The sequence below is a fragment of the Cheilinus undulatus genome, linkage group 18 (assembly GCF_018320785.1).
Source record: "Cheilinus undulatus linkage group 18, ASM1832078v1, whole genome shotgun sequence".
Taxonomy (NCBI): Eukaryota; Metazoa; Chordata; class Actinopteri; order Labriformes; family Labridae; genus Cheilinus; species Cheilinus undulatus.
The window spans coordinates 26,544,069-26,568,791 of record NC_054882.1 but is presented as its reverse complement, the minus strand read 5'-3'; the positions used below and the strand labels follow the sequence as shown (position 1 = coordinate 26,568,791).

General features: G+C 38.9%; 2 protein-coding genes across 2 annotated transcripts in view; both read left to right on the top strand.

Moving 5' to 3' along the window:
* Positions 1-11,705, top strand: part of LOC121526055 (latent-transforming growth factor beta-binding protein 2-like) — a 133,918-nt gene extending 122,213 nt beyond the window's left edge. The window contains exons 34-41 of the mRNA XM_041812342.1: positions 797-997; positions 1,117-1,209; positions 1,565-1,693; positions 1,924-2,064; positions 3,742-3,915; positions 4,031-4,288; positions 6,560-6,709; positions 9,646-11,705. Coding sequence (XP_041668276.1) covers positions 797-997; positions 1,117-1,209; positions 1,565-1,693; positions 1,924-2,064; positions 3,742-3,915; positions 4,031-4,288; positions 6,560-6,709; positions 9,646-9,821 — 1,322 coding nt within the window. The 3' untranslated portion in view covers positions 9,822-11,705. The remainder of the gene's footprint in view (positions 1-796; positions 998-1,116; positions 1,210-1,564; positions 1,694-1,923; positions 2,065-3,741; positions 3,916-4,030; positions 4,289-6,559; positions 6,710-9,645) is intronic.
* A 2,358-nt stretch (positions 11,706-14,063) lies between these two features.
* pomt2 (protein-O-mannosyltransferase 2) lies at positions 14,064-24,670 on the top strand. Its single transcript, XM_041811991.1, has 21 exons — positions 14,064-14,849; positions 14,937-15,021; positions 15,100-15,204; positions 16,255-16,363; positions 16,477-16,585; positions 16,838-16,997; positions 17,073-17,179; positions 17,261-17,343; positions 17,745-17,854; positions 17,966-18,032; positions 18,122-18,182; positions 19,351-19,429; positions 19,561-19,712; positions 19,800-19,891; positions 19,991-20,067; positions 20,144-20,215; positions 20,300-20,359; positions 20,447-20,552; positions 21,825-21,965; positions 23,585-23,696; positions 23,928-24,670. The coding sequence occupies exons 1-21, from the start codon at positions 14,554-14,556 to the stop codon at positions 24,031-24,033; spliced, it is 2,289 nt and encodes a 762-aa protein (XP_041667925.1). The 5' UTR covers positions 14,064-14,553; the 3' UTR covers positions 24,034-24,670.
* Positions 24,671-24,723: the final 53 nt, after the last annotated feature.

The window sequence follows — 24,723 nt, the reverse complement described above, 5'->3', positions numbered from 1 at the left end:
AATTATCATATCTCAGTAGATCTTATCACAACTGATAGGTGTCACAGCACATATTGTATCACAACATACTGTATCATAATGTGGTGTAACTTTTTTAAATCTAATCCTATCAATTTAAATCATATCATGTCATGATTATCTTAGTGCATCATACCATAGTGTCTTCTAAAGTTGGACCCTATCTTGCCTTAGTGAACTAGTCTTGTTTTGTTCTGTGGTTTACAGGGATATTGGACCCATAGTATCTGGTAATTTGACTTTGAATCATTTCTGGTAATGATTGGCAGAATCATGATGACAGCCCTCATGATATCCAACATCTTAGAAATTAAAGAGGTTAAAACTCTAAATGATTTGTCAGTACTTTCCAAGAGCATAGGGAATAAGATATGAGGAAAGAAAGAAACAGGAGACAAGCAACTGAAATTATTCAAGGCTCAGACTAACATTAGCAAGCATACTGAAAGGGTCAGGTCTAATGTCATCTTCAGGTCTTGCTGATGAAAACTCAGCTAGATTTCGCAGCATCTCTGCAAATGAATAATTTAAATTGAGGCTTGTCTTTTCTCTCCTGATGTGGCATTATTTTAAATCTTGTGTGCATGTTTCCAATTAGAGAGAAGAATATCTGTAAAGTTTCTCACCATGCAACAAAACTCCAAATGTGTTAAATTTTAAGATTTTAAGAGTGTGATTGTTAAGATATGCCTCAAAGTTGGCTTATCTTAATGTCATAATATGTACCACCTATACAGATGCCTTTCCCTTGACCTCCTTGTCCTGTGTTCATCTGCAGGTACCAACTCTGGCCCTGTAGTCGAACTCCCTCCTTTCATTTACTCTGAGGAGAGAAAAGAGTGTTACTACAACTTAAATGATGCCAACTTCTGTGACAACGTCCTGTCTCGTAACACCACCAAGCAGGAGTGCTGCTGCACGGTGGGAGCAGGCTGGGGAGACAACTGTGAGATCCATGCCTGTCCTATCCCAGGGAGAGGTACAACAAAAGACTTATGATCTGTAGAAATCCTGACAGAAAAAAAACAGGATTAGTCAGTGCATTTTGTTCTTGTTACATCCTCGTCTGTTCTAATGAAGGTAATCTTTGTGTTCCAGATGATTATAACCGGTTGTGCCCTCATGGCAGTGGACTATTACCTCTCCCTGTTTCCTCGACACAGAGTCTCGGAGAACAGCGCCCTTACATAGGTACTCTCATAAACACATATTTTATTTATGCTCTAGCTTTTATAGCTTCCCCTCCTAGAAAACTGTACATTGGCAGAGAAAGGTGCAGTGTCAGTCTGTTTTATTTCCACCTACATAAACTTAAAAGCCAGATAGACACATATAATTCCTCACCACTTTACAAGGCTGTCTCTACAGCTAGTAAGAGCTTACTGGGATACCTGCTGGCATACCTGACTAACTACTGTCACCACAGTGTGTGCTGGCAGCTCCTCTCAAGAGCAGTTAATGTTTTCAGAAACAGTGTCATCATTCATCGGCATTGCTTTGTGTCTGACTTATGTAACACCAACAAGTGAACTCTCTCTTTCCTCAGATGCAAATGAGTGTGAAATGTTTGGATCAGACATTTGTAAGAATGGACAGTGTTCAAATCTCTTTTCTACCTACACCTGCTACTGTCGCTCTGGTTTTTACTATGACAACATTCGTCTGGGGTGTGTGGGTAAGAAATTGCATCAATTTTTCAATTTATCCCCTTTCATCACTCATAAAACAATAAACTTAGGAGGTCATCATACTTTATGTAATGGAGCCTTGTTTAAATGTTTACTTTGAAGGTCTTCAGTCATTGTTGGCATTTTTATCTTTGCTCCTGAAAGATATAAATCACTATTGTATTTTAGTTTTGTGTCTTTTCATGCCAATTTCCTTCTTTTTGTAATGTGTTTTCAGACTATGATGAGTGTGGATTTGGAAATGCCTGTGAGGATGGCGCTTGTGTAAACACAGCTGGCTCTTTCAACTGTTTCTGCAGTCCTCCATTAGTCCTAGACAGCACACGGCGGCGCTGCATCAGTGTCAACACCACAGAAGGTTTGACAGCATTTAATATTTATGCATTAATTACACAAATTTTGGTTACTCATATTAATTAAAACGTATTTGGCCACACCTGCTATTGAATTCAGGTGTTTCTAGGTGTCTAACATCAAGCACCTAGCCATGCTGTCTCCATTTTCATACATTTATGATACAAAATGGGTTGTTCTCCAGTGCTCACTGACTTAAAGCGTGGTAATGTGATGGATGCCACCTTTGCAATGAAGCAGTTCATGAAATTTCATCCCTGCTGGATATTCCACAGTAGCTATAAGTAGTAGTACCTGAAAGAGGAAGAGTTTAGGAACAACAGCAACTCAGCCATGCAACAGAAGACCACGTAGAGTTACAGATCAGGGTCAACAACTGCTAAGGCGCCTGGTGCATAAAAGTCACCAACACTCTGCTGATTCCATAGCTGAAGAGTTCTGAACTTACACTGGCATTTATATAAGCACAAAAACTGTGCAGTGGGAGCTTCTTGGTATGGGTTTCCATGGCTGAGCAGCTGCATGCAAGCCTCACATCACCAAGTCGAAGGCCAAGTGTTGGATGGAGTGGTCTGAAGTGCACTGATACTAGACTGTGGAGCAGTGGAAACATGTTCTGTCGAGTGACGAATCCTGCTTGTTAGGCAATCAGATGGACAGGTCTGGTGTCTGATGAATGCTGGGAGAACGTTACCTGACTGAATGCACTGTGCCAACTGTGAAGTGTGGTGGAGGGATAATGGTATGTGGTCGTTTATCAGGGTTTGGCCTGGCCTCTAATCTCAAGTGAAGGCCAATCTGAATGCTTCAGCATATCTAAACAATTTGGACAATGCTGAACTTTGTGGCAACAGTTAGGGAAAGGCCCTTTTCTATTCCAAGATGACTGTGCCCCAGCACACAAAGCAAAGACTATAAAGATATGGTTTTGTGAGCTCAGTGGATGAACTTGACGGGCCCTCAGAGAGCCCTGATCTCAACCCAATGGAACATCTTTGGGATGAACTGGATTGGAGATCATGGGCCAGGTGTTCTCGTCCAACATCAGTGCCTGACCTCATAAATGCTCTACAGAATGAATGTGTACAAATTCCCACAAAAACACTACTAAATCTTTTGGAAAGCCTTTCAAGAAGAGTGGAGGTTGTTAGAGCTGCAAAAGGGGGGTCAACTCCATATTTAAGTATGTGAATACAACGTCATTACAGTCCCTGTTTGTGTAATGGTCAGGTTGTGTAATGCAACAAGGTTGTGTTTACATTACTCCATGCAAGACATTGATGGTTTATTTTGAACATGTAAAAATGTAAAATTAACATAAATGGACAGGAATCATAAAATAGCGGACAGACAAAAAAAAAAAATATAAACAGAACATAATAAAAATAATACTTTGGTTTAAATATTCAAAAAGGAGTAAGAAGAGCATAAGAAGAAACATTACAAACACAATTACTCTTAAAACAGTCAGTAAAGTCAGTTAAAAAAGATCAAAACAAAGGCATAAAAATAAAGGAAAGAAGAAAAAATAACTCAGACAGAAGCTTAATAGTGTAGTGTGCAATTCTTGGCAGTGGCACTGATGTGTTTTCTTTTACTACCACAGAATGAGTTTTGGTCATGTAGACAGCAGTGCATTTATTTTTTAACAATGTGAATATCTCTTCTTTCTTTTCCTCAGAAACTCTAGAGCTTGATAACGATGTGCACATGGGTATCTGCTGGCAGCGTCTGCAGGGAGACAACATGTGTTCAGATCCTCTCCATGGACGCAGAACCACATACACAGAGTGCTGCTGTCTGTATGGCGTTGCCTGGAGCGGACAGTGTGCCTTCTGTCCCCGGAAAGAGTCTGGTGAGTGACAATATCCATCTTAAATAGACTCTGCTCAAAGATTTGTCTTAGCTCGAACACAGCTTTTTTATTTTTACACATAATACAACTTTGTTCTCTGTGCTGCTGATTGCAGATGACTTCGCAATAATGTGCAACCTGCCTCGAAGAGGAAGCTCTGACAGTCTGCGAGAGCAGCCAGGATATGAGTATGGAATGGAGGGTCCTGAGGATCCTGTTCCTCCTTACTTTGATAATTATGGCAGCCCTGCAGGATCATATGACATCCCTGAGAGCATTTCTATCTTCAACGACAATGACTACAGTATTCAGCAGCCACCTGTACGTGTCCCCATTCATCGACCACAGCCACGACCAGTGGATCCATATTCAGGTACGTGTATTCATTCTTCTTCTTCTTCTTCATAAGATTTATTTTAGGGCTATTTATTTTTCTGCCTACAGAGGGGGCAGTGGATAGAGTTGGAAACAGGGATGAAATAGTGGGGATTGTAATGCAGGAAAGGAGCCTCAGGCCAGGCTTGAAACTGGGCCACCCATGATCATGGGATGCGACCTAACTGCTAAGTCGTCTGCAGTGCATGCATTCCTCCTAAGAACCAATTAAAATACATGCGCAAATATGAATCTTCAGCTGTTATTATTTAGGTCAAGTATATAAGGTAACTATTTTGGATTACTCTCAGGTCTCTAATGGAACAGATTTCTCCCAAAGCAGGCGGCTGGTTTGATTTTTTTCTCTCTGAATTAGACATTACACTGGACCAAAGCCTTTTTCACACATATACTCCTGAATAATTTTTCACTAAAATCTCAGTGATTTACCTGGTCACACATGCAGCTCACAGTGGGAAGTTTGGGGGTGTGGTTGTCTCAGGATGGTGCAGAAATTACATAAAGCAATAGAGTCTGATGCTTTAATAACATTTTATGCCATTAAATCAATATTACATCTAAGCGGTCATACTAGATGTACTATGTCAATAAGTGTTCAATACATACTGGTGAACAAAAAAAGAGTATGAACTCATGCCTGATGTCGGCAGGATATAAATGCCATCACCTGTACCTGCTCGCTCTGAGTGAATTTAAATTAATATTTTAACTGAATTTACAAGACAGGCAGGAAAAAACTACAGGTGTAAACAGGTTGAACAGTTCATCTCTTTTCATTGATGCTGCTCACCCTGAAAATTTTGGAATTTATTTTTAAATGAACTGCTTTTATGATAACAAAAAGATGGAAACTAGCTATTGAACATAATTAAGCATTAAGATGCAATAAAGCCAAAGTATGCCTTACTGTTAAAAAGGTCAGATTTAAGTTTAAAGTGAGATAAATTTCCCTTTAAGTTTTCTTTTTAGCCCATCTTCTACTATGTGGCATCCTCCTGAACTGCCTTGAGCAGTACCTTGACATCAAAGACACTGTTCTGGGTTGGTTTTGTCCTTATCTATCTGATATCTCATCCCCTGCCTCCCTCGCTTGTGGTGTACCACAGGGTTCCATTCTTGGTACCCTGTTGTTTTCAATACACATCTGGGTTACCTTATTTAAAATATAATATTAAGTATCATTTTTATGCTGATGACACCTAACTATATGCTAACCCCTGACCCGTAGCCACCTCAGTGAATCGTCCCGCATTATGAGCTGTCTCTCAGACATTAAATGTTGGATGTACCCAAAACTCCCGCCAGCTCAATGAAACAAATTCATAAGTGTTATTTGGCCCTTCCACTCTCGCCACCACCCTCAAAAGCAATTTTAAAGCAAATCTGTAAACTCTGACTGCAACTTAGGTATATTTTTTGACTCAGAACTAAACTTCGATACTCCAATAAACAAGGTCACTTAATCCTGTTTTCTCAAGATAGGAAACATTGCAAAATCTGAAATTTCTCTCCTATCCAGACCTCGAAAAAATCATCCATGATTTCATTTCTTCACATCCTGACTATTGCAATTCACTTTACGCTGGTATCACCCAGAAATCTGTTTCCCATCTTTAGCTCATCCAAAATTCAGAAGCCAGACTTCTCACAAAACAAAGAGCCAAAAACATATCACCCCCATTCTTGCTTCTCTTCGCTGGCTACAGGCTAGGTGTAGGATTGGTTTCAAACTTTTACTCATTACTTTTAAAGCATTGCACGGACTGGCCCAAACATACATCACTGATTTATTAACACCACTATGAGCATAGCCCCTGCCTCAGTCCTCAGGTTGTTGCATCCTTGTAGTTCCCACAGCTCACTTTGTCACTAAAGATGACAGAGCGTTCTCTGTAAGAGAAAGTTTTTTCTAACTTGTTGCACTTTGTAACTTTGTTTTAAAGGTGCTATATAAATAAAATGATCATTATTATTACATATCAAACACTCATACTGCAGTATTTCCAGTTCCTCCATACATGGGTTTTCTTTACCCATACACTTGGACTGCCTGCTAACTGAACTGGTTATGCACTTTTCACTGAACCCTTGTGTGTCTGCAGGTCTTAGAAAGTAACTTTACACTGGATGAAGATTCAGGATATCATTCAACCAGCCCTCAGAAAGAGTCTACACTGGACTCTGATGTCTTCACAATTCAGAGGCTTTTAATGATTTTTTTTCCTGACCCATTTCTGTGTCCAAACAGAACGCTATGAGGGCTTTGAGGGTCTCCGAGCGGAGGAATGTGGAATTCTTAATGGATGTGAAAACGGCCGCTGTGTTCGTGTGCGAGAAGGCTACACCTGCGACTGCTTTGATGGCTATGAATTTGACTTAAACAAGATGGCCTGTATAGGTGAGTTCTTTCCAGAATCGTTTTTATCTCCTGAACAGACCACCCACACACATACTCTGTGATCCAAGTACAAATGTTGAAGGGCTTTCTAGATCCAATGAGAAATCAATCATCTTGTTTAATCTGGTCTCAAAATGTTGTTGTGAATCTTGAAACCAAACCGCTGAAAACTCTACCCTGCTGTTTTCAGCCTTTCGGAGCCTGCTCTTGGATTAATGTCAGTGAGGTAACTCCTTATGCAGTGTATCATCAGGCTCAAGGAGAAGCTTTGACTTTAACAACCTTGTTTTAAGTTATATTTTATGGGAAACTAATGAAAGCAGTGCACTCCTCAAAACCACAGTGTGCTGCCCTATGGTTTGAAATCCCCCAGTCATACACTGCCAAGACTAAGAAGACCTTGAATCCCATCCTCTCAGTGTATAAAAGGAGATGTATTATCCTTTAAGTGTACTTTGTTTGTTTTGAAAGAAAGCGAGACTGTCTTGCTGTAATGAAATGCTCTGATTACAATATTCTGTCTAAGTATGACTTTATCAGCTCCAAGGCCAGGCTTTTTCACAGGAAAGTGATTGAATTCCAGGGCTGTGGAAACATGTGGGAGCTGTGCAGCTCCTGCCATGCATTCTTTTATAAATATCACCACAATTCCCCCAGCAGAGCATGACATAAACAGAAGGAGGGTCGTTTAGGATTGACTGCTACAAAATGACAATCAGACCTCCCGTACTTAAAAGGGGAAAGAAAAATCAGCTGAAGGCCAAAAGGAAACATAATCCAACATGTTGTTACTGTTCGTATCGTTCTGAATGGTTCAGTGTGGGAGACAGCTGAAACTACAAGTTCAGAACGGATCCAGTCGACACGCAACATGACGACATGTTTGATTGAAGATATACAAGAGGAAATATTACACAACAAATCATTGGTATTAACTAATAACCTTGTTCCTCTAGAAATAAACTGGTTTTGAGGTCAGATGCTGAAAATGGGCTTTATACATGCAGACAGACCGTTAAATATTTACAATTTGCAATAAATTCTTAAAAGCCTTGTTTTTTGTGCTTACAAGAATGAAAGACTTCACAGGAATCTTTTTGAGGTTCATTTATTGGCTGTTGTAAAGCTTTGATCAGTTGAAATGATCTTGAAATGCATATGAAGTTCTCATGGAAGTGAAAAAGGTGCAATAATCACTTCTCAATCTTTCACTATATATTTTAAACATATTTTCATTGTCTTTTATAAAAAAAACAGACACAACATTTCAACAAGAATCAGCAGTCCTACTAACATTCAGATCTGCTCATGTCTCTACCTTCCAGCTGTTACACCAGGTATGCGTAAGTTCAGTTGTAGCCAAGTTTGACAAAAGTTCTTACCTACAACAGAGTCTACGCTCTACGAACAGTCCAGGTGTTGCACCAGCTGAGAAAGTTTTAGCATAGGCTTTAGTCATAACTTCAATCTTACACCCATCCTAGTAAGTCCCCCGTTATATTTGGTTGTCTTGTTGATAATTTCAAATAACTTTGACGATGTCACCACTTGCTCCTGTTCTTGCCATTTAACAAGGATGTAGGCTTTGTTATCACCTAATCAAAATGCTTTGTCATATTTTGTGTATAGTTTCTGCATTTTTTCATGATCAGCTGCAAGAAAAAATTATTTCAGCCCTCAACTTGTTAAGAGACACGAGAGGCAGCATTAAAATGCTTTCATTGAATAGTCAAATTAAATGAAATCATCATATATGAAACAATATTTTGGTTATTTTTGACATATCGTTCTACTATTTTTTCAAGATATATTTTTGGGCTTTCTGTGTCTTTATTTAGAGAGGAGGACAGTGGATGGTGTCGGAAACAGGGCTGAGCGAATGAGGGTGGGACATGTGGGAAAGAAGCCTCAGGCACTCAGCCATCTGTGCCTAGTGGCACACATACTGTATGTTCCCAAAGGATAATTTTACCCCTATTTAGAGAGTGACCAGAACAAAATCTGCCGATTTTTGTACACACCTCATTATCACTTGAACAATGCACGCAAAAAGTTGTGGTTTAGAAGCTTTTGTAGTTTTTGCTTATTTTGAATAAGATATTGATATATATGTCTAAATCTTTATTCTTATCAACTACCCATCCCACTGAGTGTGACCTATGACCTCTGCTGACCTCAACAGAAGACAAAGCTACAGCGCTAGCACTACCTAGTGGCTAAATAATTGTTGCTTATTATTTTGATCTAGCTTTTGTATTTACTGACCACAATATGCAGTACTCACTAACATGTGATGGTTTCACTCAGCCCACCTAAAAACTCTAAATCCTTACCAGTTTAGCTCATTGTTTTATAAGGTAAAGACAGGCAGCAAAGCCTCACACTTATGAAACTGGAGGCCAGTGTATTTTTGGTATTTCAGTGAAAAAAATGAGTGCCTTATCAATTACTTTGGCTTCACTGTATTGGTAAGCTTTTCAGTGAATTAAGTCAGTGTAGATCTAAATATGTAGATGAAGAAAGAGGGAAGAAAGGTGGGAAAAGGAAAGAAATTATGAAATAAGAGAACGAGGGAAGTCGTGATTGGACCGGGGAAACGGAGAAAATAGAGTCGGGCAAAAGGCAAAGAACTGGTGGAGACAGGAAGAAAGGGGTGAGGTAGGATGGAAGGAACGTGGATAAAATATAGAGTAGGGAAAGTTAGAAGGGTGAGAGTGGAGAGGGAGGAAAAGGGAACAAGAGATGGAGGGAGAAAATGCAGGAAGAAAGACAGGGATAGGAGGAAAGTGGTTGACATGAATATAGAGAAAAGGTAGGAAAAGACAACAGGTGGAATAAAGAAATGACTGTTAAAGGGAAATTAGAAGTCTGTAAAATGTCCTACCTTGCAGCAGTCGTTTCAGAGCTTGCTGACTCTTTGTCTCTTTCTCGTGCAGACATAAACGAATGTGAGGACATCAGCGACAAGGTGCCTTTGTGTCAGAACGGGCAGTGCACCAACACAGAGGGATCCTACAAGTGCACCTGTTTGGCGGGCTTTGTCGCCTCCGCAAAGCCACACAAATGCATCCCGGCGATTCCGGAGTCAAAACCAACGGAACCTGAGAACTGAGACTCTGGAGCGCTGGCTTCTCCTGCGCCCTTTAAACGTCACCTTACACCCCTCTGCCTTCTGTTTAAGGGTCTGGCACTAAACCTCCAACAGTAACGCTGAGACGTCCAAATGTATACCCCTACAAACGCACATAAACACAAAAAGCACACACACTTGCATTCAGCACACTCACACCCCCCCTGAGAGGAGCAGGAAATGTGCAGTGAATGTATTTCATGGGATTCACCAGATATCCATTTGCCTTAAAGGGATTTTATGGACTGATCTTTTGTTTTCAGTAACCCCAGGCAATTTGATATGCAGATATACTTTCCACATTATGTTTTCTGTCACTTTTTTGTGTTGTTATTTATTTCATTTACATGACGGGCCTCTGCAAAATAAGACAACAACCAGAGGGCTACTTGATTCCTCTTTGTGTCTCAAAAAGAGACCATGAGAGGAGATTATAATCTTTTTTTATTTTGTAAAAGAAGGAATGTCACCCATTAATCAGCTTGTGCTTCTCATGTCCAACCTCTCACCAAGTTAATCTCTCACAGTCACTCTGATTAGCATTGCTTTGGACTAAAATGGGGCCAGAGCTGACCAATAAAATGCAAACATTTTCCTCTTTATTCTTCAACATTGAAGCTGAAGAATCTGCAGACAAAGATCATACACAACAAATGGACCTAGAAAAAGACTGTAGATGTATATGATGATTTATGTAAGGTTTTTTAAAGGTGCAATAGGTAAAATCTGCCTTCCTCTGTGTGACAACATTTACAAAATTAATATCCCTGCATTTTTTCTCTTTCAACAGTATTAATTAGTTACCTACTGCTCTTCAAACCACATACACCATGCCTTATCAAAGTTTGATTTTAGGTTCTATATCCTAACCTCTAAAACAGCAACAAGGTAAGTTTAATGATGCTCAGATATCACATGACAGGTTTTATTTGCCTTTATAACAGACAAAAGGATTTTACATTCAATGCATGTCTCACAACACGTGCCTGTAAAAACAAAGTCTTTGTTGGAGAGGTTTGGTAAATTTTGTACAGATCTAGTACTATGTATTATTTTTGTTACATATTCTCTTAATGCATTATAGCACATACAGTATTTTCTTTGACATAAAGCATAAAATGTAAGAAAAATCTGGCATTATAGCTTTGTAGATGCATACATGTCTGTAAAAATGTTTTTTTAAGCATATCTTTTTATGTTTGAGGAGAGTGGCTGACACTGTACCAGAGGAACTGTGCGTGTATACCCTGCCCTGTGGAGCAGACAATGAAATATATTTTTGGAAGTGGCAGCACTGTTCTTATCACAGACTTTTTGTCCCTTCAAGTTCATTTCAAAGACAATGCTTTTCAAATGCAAGCGCCAACATCTGCACATCCCAAGTTTATGTTTGAAATCAATAATCTGAACATTGCTTCTTGTAGTCGCTGCTGGATTCTGTGTGACGAATGTATCATTAACAATGTCAGCATAATCACTCGGTTTCTGAACTCTGCTCACAACTGTTTGTCTTTTATATTCAGGTTTTGGAAAACAATGGCATTATGGGCTGAAATTCATTCAAGAAATCTCAGTAGTGCAGAAATAATAGCTGAACTTGAATGAAGTGAGGACTTATGTCCTTATTGTGCATTCAAACCTTTAGATTCAAAGATGCTTCCACTTTAAGTCCACTGTATTTGCTAAAACCATCACATGAACCGGGCCAAAAGTCTAACAAAGTAAGAATATTTAAAGCCTTACAAACTTGCAAATAACTTGAGCTAGATGTCTTTTTGTAAAGCTGTGGTCATTGAATTATCATGCTCATTCATTATGTTTACCTCTTGACTGTAATCACTATCAGTCATCAAAATAAAAACATAAAAATACCAGTCTCTGTTCACATTTACTTCATAGAAATGGCTCATAAAAGCACACAATACCACTTACATGATCAGTGGAGTAAGTGAAAGAATCTCTGACACGTGTGTCCAATGTGTAATGGGTAAGAGGTCTGTGCATTACATGTTCATACAGTTAAACTAGTAATAATGTTCATCTTTTAAAAGAATACAAATATAAATCCTTTTCAGTAAATGCACATACTACTAAAAATGATCAAATCTTATTTTGGCCATGAATAAAGACATATGCTGAAAGGCCACTTTAATCATAAAATACTAGTATTCTGAATTTAAGGATAATTTCAGATTTACATTGCCTAAAATAAAAAACATTTATCCCCTTGTTTTTTTTACCCTTTTATTGATTTTATAAATCAATCATGGACAATGTTATTTGGCTTTTTGACAAAAAAATAAACCCTCTTGGATGTCAAAGTGAAAACAGATTTCTACAGAGAAATGTCAATTAAAACAAAAATATGTAAAATAAGTGCATAAATATACACCTCCTTTGTGCTAGTAGTCTCACAATTAGTGAAATGAGGATCACTTGAGTGCTTTGAATATGTCTCAAGTGATTGTAGTATAAAGACACCTGTGTCTGGAAGGTCCAGTCACTGGTGAATTAGTATTCCTGGCTACCATTACACCATGAAGACAAATTAACACTCCAAACAACTCAGAGAAAATGTTACAGTGCGTGTAAGAGGATGGGTACAAAAAAATTCCAAGGCACTGAAACCCCCCAGAGTTCAGCTAAATCCATCATAGAGAAATTAAAGGAACATGACATGTGGGAATATGCCCAGATCAGGCCCTCTTTACAAAATTAGTGATGGTGCAAAAAGGGACACTAGCGAAAGAGGCCACCAAGACACCTGCGCCTACTCTTAAAGGGTTACAAGCTTCAGCTGCTGAGGTGGGAGAGACTCTGCATACAACTGTTGCCAGTCAAAGCTTTATGGTAGAGTGACAAAGAGAAAGCTACTGAAAAAGAAAACTCGTATTTAAATCTGGACTACAGTTTGCCAAAAGGCATGTTGGAGACTCCATGGCCAAATGGGAGGAAGTTCTTTGATCTGATGAAACAAAAATTGTGCTTTTTGGCCACCAGCTAGGATTCTATGTTTGGAACACCAAACACTGCAAATCAGCACAAACACACCATCCCAGTGAAGCATGGTGGTGGCAGCATCGTGCTGTGGGGATGCTTCTCAGCAGAAAAACCCTGGCTTGTAAAATTAGAGGGTAAAATGAATGCTGCAAAATATAGGAAAATTATGGAGGATAACCTCATTCAGTCTGCAAGAGAACTACTTAGAAATGGTGTGAAGACAACAAAGAGAATATTCTAGTGTGGCTGAGTCAAAGCACACAGACCTCAGTCCTATAGAGTATTTGTGGCAGGCCTTTGAAAAAGGGCTGCCCATGCCCGATCCCTGCGCAAGCTGTCGGTGCTTCAGACATTTTGAAAAGAAGAATGAAGTAAAACTGCAGTGTCCAGATGTGCAAGCCTTATTGAGACCTATCCACACAGACTCAGTGCAGTGATTGCAGCCAAAGGTGCATCTGGTAAATACTGACTTGAAAGGGGTTAATGTTTATGCAGTTATTTATTTTATGTTACATATTTTTATTAGATTAACATTACTTTTTAGAAATCTGTTTTCACTTTGACATTAAAGGTTTTTGTTGTTGTTGTTGTTTTGTTAAAAAAAAAAAAAAAAAAAAAAAAAAAGCAAAATTATATAGACCATGATTGATTTTAGGATCAATTAAAGATTAAAACATCTCAACATACTTTTTAAAGGGGACTGTTAAAAGCATACAAGCAGCATGCAAATAGCTGGCTACCATGTGTATTAGATGTTTCTTTTACAATGTAGTAGACGTAAAAAGAAACATGACAGCACAAATGTAGCCTAAATAAAATTAAAACACATCATACACCTGCTTTTTCCATGCTAGTATTTACTAAGCTACCATTTTTAGTTATACATTTTCTTTTTTTACTAATTTTGCTGTGATATCTTTTATATTTTGGTAAAGGCTGTAAGTACGTCAGAACTATACACCATATCAATCAAAACTGTCACATTAAAAACGTTCAAAAGAATAAAAAAAAGAAAGTATTGCAATAATTTATAGTACTTTGGCTCCCTCTAGTGGACAATAGAGCCGTAATCTCTCGGCATTCCAGTTTCTCCATAACATTTTCCCATTGGCTAACAGGGTAGTGGAGTCGATCCAGAAGGATTATGGGAAATTGTGTTTACCTTCCAACACCATGTCCTCCTGAATTCCCCGGCGGAATACATCTCCCAGAAGTCACTTCGTCTCCTACGTGTTTCGTTGATTCTACATACAACCTCTCGTGCGCTCGTAAGGTAGCTAATGTCAATTTTGAATAATAAAACGGCTACTCAGATTATTAACAGCCGTTATTCATTAGTCTTCTGCTGCTGTTAGAATGCCGCCATTTGTCGAGTGGGGAAACGGTTTGAAAACACCACGCTAGGTTAGGTAATTTACTCTTAATTGCATCAATAGCTGGCTGAGAATGTAACGATAATTATGTCTGATAATGTTCAAAGGGGACGGTGTGTCATTCGTAGTCAGCCTCGCCAGTATTGATAGCCAGCATTGAAAACTGACATCTAGTGCTTCATTTGTAAATCTTATTTTATCTGAGATAAATGTAGCTGCATTTGTCTCAGGTAATAGGCTTTCACATCTCCATATACTCCATTAACCAACTCTGTTAGCTTCAACTAATACTCACCTGGCTTGGGGGGGTCTAGCAGTTAAATCCAAGGTTGTAGTTTCCAATGGCAAAGGAAGAATGTATTACTCAGAAGAACACAACAGAGGACACCTCAACACTAAGAATCAGAAAACCTCTTTCCACCTCCGAAAACCAATCCAGTACTTTGTCAAAGGACAAAACCAGTCAAACTGCTGGACACTGGTCAGAAGATGACACTCAGTCCTCAAATGGGACATCGGCTAAGTTAGTGGCCAGAGGAAATGTCAGTGAGGCGTCGAGCAGGGGGCTGCTGATGTTGGTGTTGGGGCTGTCTTTCTCTACACGCCTCTACAAGATAACAGAGCCCCCTCATGTGTGGTGAGTCAAATCCTCTGCATGCATGTTTGCACTGTTAGCTTGTTAGTGTCTAATATATTAACATCGTGGATGGCTTTGGTGTTTCAGTTGGGATGAGACGCACTTTGGAAAGATGGGGAGCTACTACATCAACAGGACCTTCTTCTTTGACGTCCATCCTCCTCTTGGAAAAGTGAGATGGCAATTTGGGGAAGACTCAAGTTTCCTCTTGCAAATTTGAGTACTGACTTATGTCTTTGCACTCTTGCAGATGCTGATTGGCCTTGCAGGGTACATGACTGGTTATGATGGTACCTTTCCCTTCATAAAGCCAGGAGATAAATTTGAACACCACAACTACTGGGGGATGAGAGGAGTAAGACACTTTCTACACAAGAAAACGCTTTGTTTTGTTGATTTATAGAAGGTGTGTCCAAACTATTTTCACTAATGCAAGGTAGAGAAAATTATAAGGATCACTAGGCCATTTTGATAAACCTCACTTTTGTTAGAGTAAGCCTAATAAAACAAATTAAACGTAAACAAACGCTTAATCCCAGGATCCACAAAATAACAGTGTCAGAGACTGGTTACCCCACCAACCCCTGTAGAGAGTTAAAGTGTACAATGTTGTTTAAAGCATCGCGTAAAGATTTACATTTTAGGGAGTTTTTGTACAAATCTCTCACATTTAAGTGGAAATTTCATTTAATGGCTCTAGTTTTGTTTTAAGTTAAACTCATTTAAGGATATTTCACAATAATGGACAAAATATACCCCTTTAAATCATTTGAATTTCTCTTTGTTTTTTGTTGATGTTTCACTCTCAATCAAAGGCAGCTTACAGTGCTTTTAAATAATATTCACTGCAATGTTATTGTTTTTTTTTTTTAATCAGTCATGGTCAATATATATTTTGACTTTTTTGACCAGAAAACCCTGATTAATGTCAAAGTGAAAACAGATTCCTACAAAGTAATGTCAATTAAACAAAAATATGTAGGGTAAAATAAGTGACTGCATAAATATTCACCCCCTTCAAGTCAGTATTTAGAAGTTGATCACAGCAGTGAGTCTGTGCAGATAGGTCTCAATCAAGCTTACACGTCTGTTTCCATCCCCTGACATATACTTTTTAATAATCTTTTCTCTACATTGCTTGGAGTGTTCTTTTGTCTTCATGGTGTAATGGTAGCCAGGAATACTGATTAGCCAGTGACTGGACTTGCAGACACAGGTGTCTATGCTACAATCACTTGAGACACATTCACTGCACAGGACTCTTTTTATTTTTGATGTAAAAATATTTACTGTATATAACTGACCATGATTGTTTTATAAAATCAATAAAGGGGTGAGAAAATTGATGGCAGTTATGACTTTTAACAAACCTGAGTGTGTGTTTTCTGCCATTTATTTCCTACAGTTTTGTGCCGTGTTGGGCTCCTTTCTCCCCATCTTTGCCTACCTCATAGTGCTGGAGTTGTCTCGGTCTTACACTGCTGCTTTAATTGCTGCAACACTGCTCATATTTGGTAAGGAAAGACTTTGTTGCTTAATGAGATGAATAACCCTGAACGTCTAATATCATGTTTATAGCTGCAATGATAAAAATGATATGTTTCCGCCATTTTCACCCTCCTGACAGACACAGGCTGTATCACCATTTCCCAGTACATCCTGTTGGACCCTATACTCATGTTCTTCATTATGGCCGCAGTGCTGAGCATGGTCAAGTTTAATCAACAGAGATACAGGTAGACATACGTTTATTTTTTCTATTATGTATAATGCATTGAAGTGCAGAAGATGAGTTAACATCCCTCAGGTGAAATGCTACAAAATATGTGTTGTTATTTTCTGTCACATGGTTATTTTTTATAGTTCTGACTGGAATAAACTTGAAATGTTTTATGAGTATTCCATCAGCATTATGTGGTCATGACAAGGGTTATTTTCCTAGCTTTTAGAGCATTTAATTCACATTATATGTCTGTTGTGGTCTTCAGGTCTTTCTCTGCCTCCTGGTGGCTCTGGCTTATACTGACTGGTGTCAGTCTTGCTGGTGCAGTGGGTGTGAAGTTTGTTGGTCTGTTTGTCATCCTGCTGGTGGGACTGAACACGGTCTGGGACCTCTGGAGACTTTTTGGAGACCTGAGTGTTTCATTGGTAAACAGCATCTGACAGTGTTGATGAACAAGCGTTGACTGTCTGGCTTTTCCTCATCTGGTTTTCTGTCTCCAGGTGGAAATTGCAAAGCACTTCATTGCTCGGGTCGTTGGACTCATCCTGCTTCCCTTCCTCTTGTATGTTACCATATTTGCAGTCCACTTTGTCGTGTTGAGCAAAAGGTGCGTCTCTTTGATATATTGCATTAACAGTGTGTGATGACGTGCATTTTTTGGGTAATCATGATTGTTTTTTCTCATCAGTGGACCAGGAGATGGTTTCTTCAGTTCAGCCTTTCAGTCCCGCTTAATTGGAAACAATCTACACAATGCCTCCATGCCTGAGTGTAAGTCTTAAAACACTTGTAGATAAAAGCACACAACACTGCAGCTGTGTTTATTAGAACACTGATTAGAAAATGAAAAAGGACTCCTCTTGTGTTGATGACAGCCAGATGGGCTAAGGTCTGGACTTTATAAAGGCGGCTTTTTCTTTTTTAAACTTTGTTTCTTTAATTGTCTCATATGGTGGCTCGTTTATGCTCAAGATAATTAAAATGCCCTTTTAATCATATACAAACCCATTACATTAAAAAAAATCAGTTTGAACACTGGAAATCACTGTATTCCATTTTATTTACAATTTGTCCTAGGTTTTTTAGCGGTGCTGCCTGGTTTCTCCTTTTTGTGTACCTTTTTAATCTCTTTATTTGTGTGTGGTAATTTGTTTGACGTATTTCTGATGCAGACCTGGCATATGGCTCCACCATAACGATAAAAAACCTCCGTATCGCTGGAGGTTATTTGCACTCACACTGGCACTTATACCCAGAGGGAGTGGGAGCACGGCAGCAGCAGGTCAGGCTAAAGTTAAATCAAGAAACATTCTTAAATACAATGAAATATGCTTGAACCTGAGCCAGTTAAATCCATATATCTCCACTTATTTTTCCTGCTGTTTCTGTACAGGTTACAGCATATCTACACAAGGACTACAACAACTTGTGGCTGGTTCACAGACCTGATCATAACCGATGTGAGAGAGAACAAAGTCTAGAAATACCGGTATTATGTGTGATATATATAAGCCTCTTTTATATTTACTATTATTTATCTCTTTGAAAGCTCATCCTGGGACACCTGATCTAGTCCGTCATGGTGACATCATTAAACTGGAGCACAAAGAGTAAGTATGATGACCCAGTGGAGATATATAATGGAAATCTTAAACCATGTCTTGGGATTAACCCTTAGAGCTCGCATAGCATGGATCCGTACTACAGGTGCACCCTTGGTAAATTACTGTGGGAATAATACACAATTCTTTATATCGACATCCGAGGGGGATGTGTGTGTTTATAAGTCATTTTCAGGCTTTACAAAATGTATGTATTCGTCTTCTTATAGGTTGTTGAGTGAAAGTTAAGAATAATTTTATATCCCATGTTTTTTTTTGTAACTCTGAGGATGGCGTTGTTGTATATGAAAAGAAAAGAAACATGTAATTCTAAGTTAGATAACATTGGAACTCTAAATCATAGGCACTTGCCTGTTTTTTCTTCTTACATCTCTCAGTTGTGCTGTTCTAATGATGCTATCCACCTCTTTGTAGCTCTTACAGAACATTTTCTGGCAAAACAGGAACTTAGCTGCCTTCAACAATTAAATCCATACCAGTAACTCTGATACTGGATGTTTTTTTCTATCGCTAATGAGGTTAGCCAGTTAGCCTGCCACCATGTTGTCTGTTGTATCCCAGAATGCATTGTGACTGGGCCGTGACAACCAATGGCAGGCTGTTCTGCTGTCACCTCATGATTTGCTGAACAGAGCAGACTTAGAAACTGCAGATGAGAGCCTGAATGACAAATAATAGAGAGAAATAGACACAGAGAGGCTGTAATTTGTCCCTCAGAGTCACTGCTCTGAGTAATGACTCAAATTCCCAAAAGCGCAAGGGCTTTTTTTGTAAAAATTTATATAATTTGAAGACTTTTTGACATGGCACAATTATTTTTTAAATTTTTTAGTCCCAAAGAAATGGGAGAACAAGTTTGTGAAAAAAAAAAACTTTGTCATTAATGTTTATTGTGTTTCATACGTCAAAATATTTGAGTTTTAATTTCTGATTTGTTTCCTTTTTTGCCTTTATAGTCCCATAACTTTTTTAAATTCAAGTGACTTTACCGCAGCACACATATTTTTAAAGCTTGGGTTGTCCTGAAGAAAATTATGTTTAGAGCTTGACTGTGCACCACAAGGTTGAGGTTTTACAACATTTTAAGACAAATTCCAGTTGAGACACAATGGTTATGCATGTTTGTAAGAGAACGTGGTTTTTCTTGTTGTTTCAGAACAACTCGTAACCTTCATACTCACCTCCATGAGGCCCCTCTAACCAAGAAACACTTTCAAGTCACAGGATATGGCATTGTAAGTATTACATAATACAAATCTACAGTAAAAACAAAGATGCCAATTCAGTTTGAACTGTATGATCATGTCCTTTTGTATGTTTTTGTCCCTCAAGTTTAAAATGACTCTTCCCTCTGGTCTTTACTTAGAATGGCACAGGTGACCTTAACGACCTGTGGCAGGTGGAGGTCTGTGGAGGTCGAAAGGGCGACCTCGTGAAGGTGCTGCGCAGTAAAGTCCGCTTTCTGCATCGAGCTACTGGCTGCGTGCTTTACTCCTCTGGAAAGACTCTACCTAAGTGGTAAACCTGTGTCTTCTGCTCTCAGCATTCTCCATTCAAGATTTATTACATGTCGCAGGACGGCATAAAGGCTTTGTTTGTCTCCAGGGGCTGGGAGCAGGTGGAGGTGACATGCAGTCCCTACTTGAAGGAAACTCCGAGCTCTCGGTGGAACATTGAAGATCACATCAATCCCAAATGTATAATCAACACTCTCCTACTTCTCCTGAATGTTTATCATCTGTGCTCTGTGATATTAAACACTAATGTGTTACTTTTCCTCCTCTGTTTTCTGCCAGTGCCCAACATTAGTCTGGCTGTGCTGAAGCCCCATTTCCTGGAGATCTTACTGGAGTCCCATGTTGTTATGCTCAGAGTAAGAAACTAAGATAAAGGAAGTTAATCCACCTCTATGTGAAAAAGTTATTTGTTGACATAAAAATGTTTTATAGGGAAACAGTGGCTTGAAACCAAAAGACAATGAGATGAATTCAAAACCCTGGCATTGGCCCATCAATTATCAGGTACATTGAATGATTAAGAGTATATTTTTTAATTCAGTATAGGCACACATAAATTAAAACTGCTTTTTCTTTACTCCTGTGAAGGGGTTGAGGTTCTCTGGGGTGAATGACACAGAGTTTCGTGTTTACCTGCTGGGAAACCCTGTAAGTCTCTACAAAGCTTGCTTTATTTTCCTGCTCTTGTGTAGTCAACTCACATAATACCATCATTGTCCACTTCTTTGTTTTCAGGTGGTCTGGTGGACAAACTTTGTCACTTTAGGACTCTACCTGATCATGGTGGCAGTGGCAGCTATTGCTCTCCAAAGAGGTGTCTCATTGAGCCAGAAAAGAATAGGTATGATTATTGGCAGTGGTTTCATTGTAAAATACACATTATGGACAAAAGTATTTGCCCACACCTGTGAATTATTGAATTCAATCAGACCCATTGAGATGTATTAAATCAAGAACCAAGCCATGCAAACATTTGTGATACTTAAAGGGTTGTTCTGAAGAGCTCATTGAGTTCAAGTGTGGTGCAGTTATGGATGCCACTTTTGCAATAAAGTTTTTTTATGAAATTTAACCCATCTAGCTATTCAACACTCAACTGTAGGTGATATTATTATAAAATGGAAGTGTTTCGGAACAGCAGCAACTCAGCCATGATGCAGAAGACCATTGAATATCACAGAGCAGGTTCAACAAATGCTGAGGTGCATGGTGCTTCGAAATTGCCAACGCTTTGCTGATTCTGTAGCTGAAGAGTCTCAAACCTCCACTGGCATGAATGTAAGCATTATGCATATTAAAGCCCAGCAGCTGAATACAAGCCTCATATTCACCAAGTCCAATGCCAAGTGCTGGATGGAGTGGTGTAAATCACACCGACACTGGACTGTGAAGCAGTGGAAACGTCTTCTGTGGAGTGAAGAATCACGCTTCTCTGTTTGGCAGTCAGATAGGCGAGTCTTGGTTTGGCAGCCGCCAGGGAAATGTTACGGGCCTGATTTCATTGTGCCAACCAACAGTGGAGGAGGGATAATGGTATGGGGCTGTTTTTCAGGGTTTGGCCCCTGTCTCTTCATTAAAGGGCAATCTTAATGATTCAGCATATCTAGACATTTTGAATAATGCTATGCTTCAAACTTTGTGGCAACAGTTTTGGGAAGACCCTTTTCTATTCCAACATGAGTGAACCCGAGTGTACAAAGCAAGGACTATAAAGGCCTGGTTTGGATGAACTTGACTGTCCTGCTCAGGGCCCTCACCTCAACCCCATTGAGCACCTCTGGGATGAACTGGATTGGAAATCATGAGCCAGGCGTTCTCGTCCAGCATTGGTACCTGACTCCATAAATGCTCTACAGAATAATTGGTCTCAAATTCCCATAAAAACACTCCAAATCTTATTGAAAGCCTTCCAGGAAGAGTGGAGGCTGTTATAGCTGCAAAGGTGATCAACTTAATTTCAAAGCACAGGTGCTTGAATACAATGCCATTACAGTCCCTGTTGGTGTAAAGGTCAAATACTTTTGTCCATATAGTGTATATCAATCAATAACGGTTGCTGTCACAGTAAAATGATGCATCAGATATATATTATCTACTCCACTTTGTCTTTCAGAGCACTCTCGTGTTCTTAAGAGAGAAGGAGGGCTGCTGCTGCTTGGCTGGTTGCTGCATTATTTACCTTTCTATACTATGGGTCGTGTTCTCTACTACCACCACTATTTTCCTGCAATGCTTTTCAGCAGCATGCTAACAGGTACCACATCCTATTGCTTTTGTAGCTATTTTCAGAGACCAGTCTGACAAAGAAACTGTGAATGGGAGTGTTACATTGGGAGAGAGAGAGAAATCTTCATTTGTTAAGGGGGGTAAATTTTTCCCCTTTCATATTCCTTAGTTTTTGAGTTTTAAGGTGGTAGTTTACCAGTGAGGGCCTTAAAATATATTAAAAACAAGGTCTGCTTTGCATCTCTTCAAGGAAAGGCCAACCAACCTTTTTCTACAGGACACAATGATGAATGCTGTCTCCATCACCAGTTATACATCTACGGGCAGAGTAGGATAGGGGCAAAATTCTATTCTATTACCACAAGACATTGGAAAACTTAATTTATTTCTCTACAGGAAGTCAATTTTCTGCCCCAGCTTGGAAATTAGTGTACACATGGAACTTAAATGTAAAGTTCTCATCAAGCCAAGATATTTATTAATCTCTGTGACTCTCTCATTTCTCGGCCATGTAACCAAGATATATGCATATTCTCATAATCAAGTTTTCTGGATATGGAGAACATTAATTTTGTTTAAGTTGCATTAAGCACAAGTTTATGGTTGATTAGAGAGTCTTGGAGAAAATTAAATGCAAGCTGCTAGTTTTAACGACTAATTGTATAGCCTAACATACAAGATGTTGTCATCTGCATAAAGATGGGCATGACAGCCATTCAAAGAAGAAAGAATGTCATTTATTTATAAGGAGAATAGCACAAAGCCCAAAACTGACTCTTGTGGCACACCTCTGTTAATCAGAAAATAATCAGATATGGCATGTCCTCATTTAACACACTAACACCTGTTAGATAAGTAACCCTGAAACCAGATACAAACATTCTCACCCTACCCTACTGCACATCATCTTTAGTTTGACAGGTCTATGAAAAGTGCTTCACGATCAGCCTCTTATCTAATGCAGATGTTATATCATTTTAACCAGTGATGGATGAGATTGTGCTATGGTTTGCTCTGAAGCCAGGTTGATGTGGGTTTGGAGCTGAGTGTTATGAGAAGTGGGATTTCAGTTAGGTATTTACCAAAGATTAAGTGATTCTTGCCAGACTATGGAAATGGGACAGTAATACACAAACATAAAACATGACACATCTTCTTGTCCTTTATTGAGAAAACAATAAACGCACATAGAGGCCAGAAAAGAGAGAATTCTTGAGCCTGTCCAAGGATCATCAGATTAGTGAAGTATCTTCAGTGATCTATTGGGGGTTTCAGGTACATTCATTAAGAAAATTAAAAAAAAAAACAGGAACTTTAAGTGGTTAAGTTTCTGCAGTTTTAAAAGTGAATTTTTCAAAATTGTTGACAAATGTGGGTCATAAAACATACACCAATATAGGGACTTTACTCCAAAGCATCCTGGGTCCTAATCTTAGAGCGTGTCTAACAATCAACCTAAAAACAAAATCAACAAATCACTCTCAGCACAGCATCAAAAGCCCAATAAATACCACTTTCTAGTATACAGGGATTTATTTTTTGAGAGCAGGAGTCAGTTGTGTCAGATTTTGTCTGTCTGAGGTTTTAGACGACACAAATATGCTGATCACAGTTTTCATTAAAGCATATTGTGTTTGTTTTCGACAGGAATTACATTAGACATTCTGCTGAAAAGCACTGACCTGCTGCTCAGCCCACCTTTCTCTGATTGGCTGCAGAGAGTCGGACAGGTGGTACTTCTGTTTGGTGTTCTTTACAGGTGAGAGGATGAGCCTTTTATAATGCTGTCCTGTCCAAAAGGACAAAACTACATACACTACTACCACATACAACTCACTATTTAACACCTGCTCTCAATGTTTTCATCTGTTGTTCCTCTTGGCAGTCAAGCCAGCAATTAAAAACATTTCTCATCCATTTCTTTACATTTTTGTTTCAAACCATCTCAGGTATTTTGTATTAATCACTGTCATATTTTTCTGTCCAACAGTTTCTACCTGTTTCATCCACTCTCTTATGGCATGACGGGTCCTCTTGCACACGAGCCAGGCAGCGTCATGGCTGGACTGAAGTGGATGGACACCTGGGAGTTTTAGTCTAGTTCTATAAAAAACAATATGATGTAGGTCGACAGAATAAATAAGAATAAAAGGTATTCAGTCACGTGCTCAACAGACTGATTTCAAGTTTACATTAGAATATAGTTTCATAAGGTACTGACTGCACAGTCTACCGTAGTATTTCTTCTTGTGCCGGTATTTATGTCTCAGCATCTCTAACTGTTGTAGATGAGGATGTTTGTTGAATATTTTTACCTGAAGGGCCTGAGTAAGTGCAATATGACAGCCAGTGATGTGGAGTTTGACAATGAGGATCCAGACTTTTATGAATACCAAGTTGCCTTAACTCACATCACATCTGACATTGCTGACTAAAAATCAAAATGTATATCTACAGTTTTTTCCTTAATTTTAGGATCAAGTGCCTTTAAAAAAAGTTAAAGCTGTAATATTAAATGCTGCATCTTCTTGTTTGTCAGTCTTAAAGCAAACACTTCCGTTACATAAACTTGCACAGCCTGGATTTTGGTTTCCATGTGTCATGTTCTCAATGCTCAGCATTTTAAAGTAGTGCTGTCCTTTTGTCTGTTTTTGTATGTTCTTTCTAGGACTAAAACTGACTCTCAATCATGTCTATGTCTCAGAATGATCAATAAAGTATGATATTCTTGTAGTCTGTTTCCATGCGCCTCTTTATAAGCTATAATCAAAAACCTTTTTCTCTTG

Coding starts and splice junctions, on each gene's coding strand:
- pomt2 (XM_041811991.1), top strand. CDS start 14,554: ATGGCAAAGGAAGAATGTATTACTCAGAAGAACACAACAGAGGACACC. Junction 16,364..16,476: donor TGCAACACTGCTCATATTTG/GTAAGGAAAGAC, acceptor CCCTCCTGACAG/ACACAGGCTGTATCACCATT. Junction 17,344..17,744: donor CAATGCCTCCATGCCTGAGT/GTAAGTCTTAAA, acceptor TTTCTGATGCAG/ACCTGGCATATGGCTCCACC.